Raw genomic sequence first — 7,789 nt, 5'->3', positions numbered from 1 at the left:
CACCCAGTGTACCACCCAGTGCCCACCCAGTGTACCACCCAGTGCCCACCCAGTGTACCACCCAGTGCCCACCCAGTGTACCACCCAGTGCCCCACCCAGGGCCCACCCAGTGTACCACCCAGTGCCCACCCAGTGCCCACCCAGTGTACCACCCAGTGTACCACCCAGTGCCCACCCAGTGTACCACCCAGTGCCCACCCAGTGTACCACCCAGAGTACCACCCAGTGCCCACAAACATGGGGACAGCACTGCCACCCAAGCGGGTCATGGAATGCCCTGACCCCTTCCCTAAAATAAATTCAGATCACTGGCATCCTTTAAAACAGGCCTGACCTTTTTATTTATTTATTATATTTGCACGTTCAAAATAAAAAGACAATCAAATCCAATCATGGTGTATAACGTCATCCTACAGGTGGCGCCGTTGGACAGGGATTTATGGGAGGCGGCGGGAGAGGAGGAGGAGGGAGGGGCCAGCGGCTACGGAGTGTTCCGTTCGTCTGGCCCCACTGCGCCCCCTAGCGGAGACTCTAACGCCACTGCACCTCTCAGTGCTGCTGCTCCCGGTGCTCCCAGCACTGCTGCCGGTCCGATCACTGCAGGGCCTGGGACCGCAGCGGGAACCTCGCTTTCAGACAGCAACACAGGGCCTGGGGCCGCAGTACTGGGAACCTCGCTTCCAGACAGCAACACTGGAACTGACTTTGGACTGGTGGGCAGTCCTGGACAGCAGCCGCACTCTGAGAAAGGTACATTAACCCATTTTGACCTGAGATCAGATTCTATACAAATGTCTTCTACATCCTGACAGTTTTCTGAAAAAGCTATGTTTCTATGTCAGTGCTTCTTTGATTTTTCAAAAATAGCAGACCTACAAGCTCGTAGCGCGCCACTCGGTGGTGCGCTATGAGCTTGTAGATCTGCTATTTTTCAATAGCTAAATTATAGCATAATGTTTAAAACACAAAAAGGGGTTCCCACCCCAAAATGGGGTTAAAACACAATCCCCGCCAAATAACGTAACCTACGTTAATAAGGGCCTTTCTCGGCCGCACCCTTCTCCCATTGTTTATATTGTTGTTTAGTTTCCAAGATGGCCGCAGCACCAGGCGGGGGTGGGGCGGGGGTGAGTGGGCGGGGTCGGCATAATGCCCTCACTGAGCTGCATTCAAGACACGTGCCTTGTGTCTGACACCTGACTTGTGTCTGAACACAGCTTTGTTGGATGTGTTCTGCCCCCCCATCAAACAAAATGTTTGGTCAAACCATATGGGCTTCCATTGGAAATGCATTGTAGCGGCCATTAAACACAGACACAAGACAAACGCAAGACAGGTGTCTTGAATGTGTGAACGCAGCCCAGTAAGACCGGGCATATGTCGACCCCACCCGCTCATCTCCGCCCCACCCCCCTCCTGGTGCGGCGGCCATCTTGGAAACTAAACACAATATAAACAAGAAAGGCCCCGATTGTTTACTCTCGGCAAGCGCCAGAAAAATGTAAGTTGCGTTAATTCAACAATTTATTTTTGTCTGATCTAGTGGAAAGGCTATACTCACATTAGCTTTGGATGGCTATCTGTTGTTCGCTTAGACACTGGACTGCGCCATCTTCATTTGCGCGTGCACACACACACACGTGTCGTGCGCGCACAGGCACACGCACGCACGCTTTCAGTCGCTTTGGACTCTGAATCCCCGTCACGGGCGGTGGCATTTCTCATAAAAACAACGCTTATTGCACAGAGCCTACCCCACACACACACACACACACCCATTCAGTCAACGTCCGGTTCCGCTCGCGGTGTTTGGGATCTTCAAAATAAGGGTTGAACGGGCAGATGTCCTTGCATATAGTAATCATCATTCTTTAATCCTGGTGGGGAATGTGTTTTACTTTTTTAATTTAACATAATATATGACATCACGTTGTCACGGTTACAGAGGAGGAGGAGGAGGAGGAGGAGGAGTTGGAGAGGGAGGATCACATGATGGGGGCGGGGCTTTTTACCCACAAGCCCACGGTGCCAGAGGTGGGCGTGGCTCCCAGCAGACGGCCCCTCCAGCCCAGCATGGAGGAAGAGGATTGGTCGGAAGAGCCAGGGGCGGAGTTAGACGGTGTGTGTGTGTGTGTGTGTGTGTGTGTGTGTGTGTGTGTGTGTGTGTGTGCGTCCGTGTGTGTGTGCGTGCGTGTGCACGCGCGTGTGTTCTGATTGGTCACAGGTGCGTGTCAAACTCTGTTCTGATTGGTCACAGGTGTCAGAGTATCGGAGGAAGAGGCGGAGCGTAAATGGAGGGAGATGGAAAGGGAGGCGGGGTCACGGAGGAGGCTCCTCCTCCCCCTCACCACGGACTCCGCCCCCCCCACCGTCGGCTTCACCAACCTGTCCTGGGATTGGCTGGAGCGGACCACGCCCACCCAGGTCGAGGGAGGGTCGGAGGTCAGGGGAGGCGGGGTCACGGAGGAGATACAGCAGGTACAGGCTACACACGCACACACACACAAACACACATACACACACACACGCACGCGAGCACACACACACACAGCCCTTATTAGTGAGGAACATTTATATGAAGATCGGTTGCTAACATTTTAGTCTAGTTTTTATTTGTTGATGAAATTGTCAATATATTTAGTCTCCTCTCTTCTCCCTCTCCCTCTCCCTCTCCCTCTCCCTCTCCCTCTCCCACTCCCTCTCCCTCTCTCTGACCAGGTGGTCTGTATTGATTGGAGGGAGTTAGCTGGACGCGGCTACGTCATTCTCAACATGACGGACAACATGGACTGTGTGAGTATACAAGATTATACTGTGGTTGTACCGGCCAGTACAACAGTATCAGACTGTGGTTGTACTGGTCAGTACAACAGTATCAGACTGTGGTTGTACTGGTCAGTACAACAGTATCAGACTGTGGTTGTAGTGGTCAGTACAACAGTATCAGACTGTGGTTGTACCGGTCAGTACAACAGTATCAGACTGTGGTTGTACTGGTCAGTACAACAGTATCAGACTGTGGTTGTAGTGGTCAGTACAACAGTATCAGACTGTGGTTGTAGTGGTCAGTACAACAGTATCAGACTGTGGTTGTACTGGTCAGTACAACAGTATCAGACTGTGGTTGTACTGGTCAGTACAACAGTATCAGACTGTGGTTGTAGTGGTCAGTACAACAGTATCAGACTGTGGTTGTACTGGTCAGTACAACAGTATCAGACTGTGGTTGTGCCGGTCAGTACAACAGTATCAGACTGTGGTTGTACTGGTCAGTACAACAGTATCAGACTGTGGTTGTGCTGGTCAGTACAACAGTATCAGACTGAGGTTGTACTGGTCAGTACAACAGTATCAGACTGTGGTTGTACCGGTCAGTACAACAGTATCAGACTGTGGTTGTACTGGTCAGTACAACAGTATCAGACTGTGGTTGTACTGGTCAGTACAACAGTATCAGACTGTGGTTGTACTGGTCAGTTACGTAGACGGCACTAGAATTGCATGTTATGTAGTCACTTTATAGTATATATGTATATTCAGGGCTGCACACAACTTTTTTGGTCTAGTACTCAGAAGAGCACTTGGTGCTCCTAAAATGCGGCGACCCGTCTCGCCGGATGGATAAAAGAGGGATGAATAACTTCTAGCAAAACGATATTTATTGGATGAGTGGGGAGTCAATGGAGGGTATTGCAACTCTAGATTTAGCCATAGAATGGCTCTTGTTGTAGATTCATCCCATTATTAAAAAAATCTAAATTTGCTAAAATCTAGGTCCATGTGTGGTCCAGCCCTATGGAATGCATATTCTAATAAAAACAACTTAATACTTCCTAAGGATAATATGAGCATCAAATCAATATTTAGATTTTTTATTATTTTGTATTTAAATAACCGATCTACTAGCTCACAACGTGTTGCTCACACACGTTGTGAGCTTGCAGATCAGCTATTTTTTTAACATGCAACACATATCGTACGGCGAAGCATACATCAGGCTTCACTTTTGTTTTTAGCTGAGGCGACGTAGTCAGACAGTCAGACACACATGGCTCCTCGGTGCAAAAATAAACAGTGTACACTACCCGACTTTACGATAATAAGGGACATTATGTCGAGACACGGTGTTCATGTTGGGCAGCAGCAGTGCCAGTCCGCAATGCTTTAAACTCTTCCCACTCCACTATGTCGGAACTAAAACCTTAGTACCCGTAAAAAGTCGGTGGCCGGTGCCTAGGCTGTGAGAGACGGCTGCGCATCGCACACGAGCAACCATGCTGGAAAACAAACACAAGCACAGCGGCAAATGGGAAGAGTGCAAAGCATCCAAAGCATGCCCTTTTACACCGGGGACTACAGTAGTTTGCTATCTGACACGGAGAAGACGAAACTATTTGTGTCAGGTTTTCTCAGTAGTGTCCTTCTGTCAACCGCGGCCGCCCTCCTACCAGCAGAAACTAGAAAGCAGCATGGAATCCTCCCCCTTTTGAGTAAGGACGCACTGTGATTGGCCACAATGGCCAGTGCACTTGTGCAAGACGTGCTGTGATTAGCCAGTAGCCACTTTGAGTGGCAGTCGGTGGAAAATGCTCTCGCCACAGAATTGACTAGTATTCTGGCCATAATAAATAATCATTCTAGGCGGCCCCGGCTGTTGGTACGCAGAAGCGCTTCCCGGCACTTGATTGACAGCGCATTTAGAATTTTGACGACGCATGCACGGTGGCGCACTTATGTGCAGCACTGTGTATATTAGCCTATAGTATAGTATATATGTATAGTTTCATTATATAGATATTCCACAGTTATACGTTCTTAGCTTACGCATGTTTCATGATAACTACTTTTTATGTATGTGATGTATTGCCATGCTTTTTGTTCTTGCTTAATGTAAATTGCTTACATTAGTGTCTGCTAAATGCCTAAATTGTTACTTACATTTGATGGTTTTGTGCGTGTGTGTGTGTGTGTGTGTGTGTGTGTGTGTGTGTGTGTGTGTGTGTGTGTGTGTGTGCGCGTGCACGTGTATGTGTGTGTACAGGAGGATTTCCGTGCACGGCGAGGCGTCCGTCTCTTGGACATGCTGGAACGTATTTTCGCTCGCAGGATGAACAGTCCAGTGGGATCCTGGGTAATTTACCTCAGCAAGCCGACACACCACCAACACCAGCTGCTGATGAATGTAGCTTCAGAGCACGGTACGCACGCACACACACACACACACACAGGCACGCACACACACACACAGGCACGCACACATTTTCAGCTCTTGAAAGTATTGTCGTTATTATAAGTTGACTGACACAAACTTATCATAGCTTATCACCCACACATAGCTCCGTAAGGGAGTGGTTGCACCACTCAAAAAACTGGGGAAAATACAAACGTCTCAGCACTCCATCTTTATCCTATTGTGACATGTCCAGAATAGTGACACTATGCTAGCATTCATGTTGTTCCTCTCCTCTCCTCTCCTCTCCTCTCCTCTCCTCTCCTCTCCTCTCCTCTCCTCTCCTCTCCTCTCCTCTCCTCTCCTCTCCTCTCCTCTCCTCTCCTCTCCTCTCCTCTCCTCTCCTCTCCTCTCCTCTCCTCTCCTCTCCCCTCCCATCCCCTCCCCTCCCCTCCCCTCCAGGAGTGATTCCTACAAAGGACGTACTGAGCATGCTGGGAGAGATCAGGAGGAACCTAAACGAGGTGAGGATGTTATAATTAAATTAATTATTAATAATTGATTGACTCCACATTCCGTTCAAGTTGTGTGTCATTTTATATTTTGTATATATTGTGCGTGTGTGCGCGTGTGTGTGCGTGTGTGTCAGGTGGGCATTCAGAACTACAGTGCAGCCAGTCACTGCCAGGCACTGCAGTCCCATAGCCAGAACCGCTCGGACTATGGGAAGCTTTTCGTGGTGCTGGTCATTATCGGCTCCATCTGCATGGTCATCATCAGCGCTGGACTGGTCTATATATGCTGGACACGCAGAGCTGCTGCCAAGACGATGGTACGCACACACACACAAACACACACACACACACACACACACGTCACACACACACGTCACACACACACACACACCAGTGTTGTTTTTGGCAGAAAATTTCTATTTTAGTTTTAGTCGTTGTCGCTTGAATAGTTTTCACTTAGTTTTAATCACATTTTAGTCACCTGGAATGTTCTAGTGTTTAGTCTAGTTTTAGTCGACTAAATGTCGTACGCTTTTAGTCGACTAAATCTACAGTTGATTTAGTCGACTCAAATTTATTTTGGCGGGTCTTGATGCCGTCTTAATGAGTGTTTTTACACTTGCTGAAAATAGCCGATCTACAAGCTCACAACATGTCGCAGCGCGACGCGTTGTGAGCTTGTAGATCGGCTATTTTCAGCATGCAACAAAGTGTAAAATGACTTATACTGGATCTCTTGTCCACTATAGTCCCTTCCTAACATTTTAGTCTAGTTTTTATTTGTTGACGAAATTGTCAGTATATTTAGTCTTATAGTTTTAGTCATCATAGCTTAGTTTTCATTTAGTTTCCATTTAGTTTTCGTCAGTGAAAATAGGTAGTCGACGAACATTTCTTGTCTTACTTTTAGTCTACGAAAACAACACTGACACACACACACACGCACGTGCACGCACGCACGCACGCACGCACGCACGCACGCACAGAGTAACATCGTGTGTTTCTCTGTCACGCAGACACGCGCAGAGGAACTTCACTTCGTGGAGAACGGTTGCCACGACAACCCCACCCTGGACGTGGCCACTGACGGCCAATCGGAGATGCAGGGAGAAGAAAGCGACCAATGGGCTCGCAGGAGGCGGGGAGAGGGGCGGGGAGGAAGGCAGTCACTGGAAGGTGATTGGATTGAGAGAGGGAGGGAGGAGGGGGAGGGAGGGAGGGGAGGGAGGGAGGGAGGGAGGGAGGGAGGGAGGGAGAGGGAGGGAGGGGGGAGGAGAGAGAGGAGAGGGAGGGAGAGGGAGAGAGAGATGGAGGGAGGGAGAGGGAGGGAGGGAGGAGAGGGAGGGAGGGAGGGAGGGAGAGGGAGGGAGGGAGGGAGGGAGGGAGGGAGGGATGCATGGATGGATGGATGTCTTGTTTCATTTCTGAGGGCGCTAGCCCCTCCTATATTCAGCTATTATTGTAGATTTTCGTCTTACACAAACATTAAATGAATTGACAATGAATGGAGGATATACAATGATAAGAGAGGGCCCCTCACTTCACACAGGTGTGATTTTTTAATTCTTTGCAAGGCAACAGTCTGACTTTTGTGTGTGTGTGTGTGTGTGTGTGTGTGTGTGTGTGTGTGTGTGTGTACGTGTGTGTGCGTGCGTCTTTAGGTATTCGTCAACCAACCAAGTGAGGCAGAAGAGGAGGAGCAGGACACTCACCTCTGATTGGACGAAAGAAGAAAGAGAGAGAAAAGAAAGAAAGAAAGAAAGAAAGAAGGAAAGAGAGAGAAAGAAAGAAGTGAGACTAGGTAGAAAGAGGAGGGTCCTAACAATAAATCAGTACAGGCCGTCCATTAACCCATTCTGACCTGAGATCAGATTCTAAAAAAATGTCAGTTGTTCTTTCGATTTTTCAAAAAATAGCAGACCTACAAGCTATGAGCTTGTAGATCTGCTATTTTTCAATAGCTATAAGCATGACATGATGCTAACACCAAAACGGGTTCCCGTCAGAATGGGTTTTAAACTCCGTCGTCAGCCCTTTATCGACAGTCAGTGGAGCCAGTATGGACATTTATTTACTACATATTGACGTTTGTTGTCGGCCATT

At 48.6% G+C, this 7,789-nt stretch overlaps 1 protein-coding gene across 1 annotated transcript; it reads left to right on the top strand.

Moving 5' to 3' along the window:
- Positions 1-393: 393 nt before the first annotated feature.
- podxl2 (podocalyxin-like 2) lies at positions 394-7,404 on the top strand (the record flags this gene model as incomplete). The annotated part of the gene is given in 10 exon segments (XM_083789430.1): positions 394-751; positions 1,947-2,120; positions 2,259-2,479; positions 2,720-2,794; positions 5,043-5,199; positions 5,634-5,695; positions 5,821-6,003; positions 6,703-6,791; positions 6,793-6,862; positions 7,348-7,404. Coding segments are annotated over 10 exon segments (1,446 nt in total).
- Between the last annotated feature and the right edge of the window lie 385 nt (positions 7,405-7,789).

This window comes from Protomyctophum parallelum, assembly GCF_964188405.1.
Source record: "Protomyctophum parallelum genome assembly, chromosome: 18".
NCBI classification, from domain to species: domain Eukaryota; kingdom Metazoa; phylum Chordata; class Actinopteri; order Myctophiformes; family Myctophidae; genus Protomyctophum; species Protomyctophum parallelum.
Note: the sequence above shows the minus strand (reverse complement) of the source record. Positions and strands in the feature narration are given on the sequence as shown.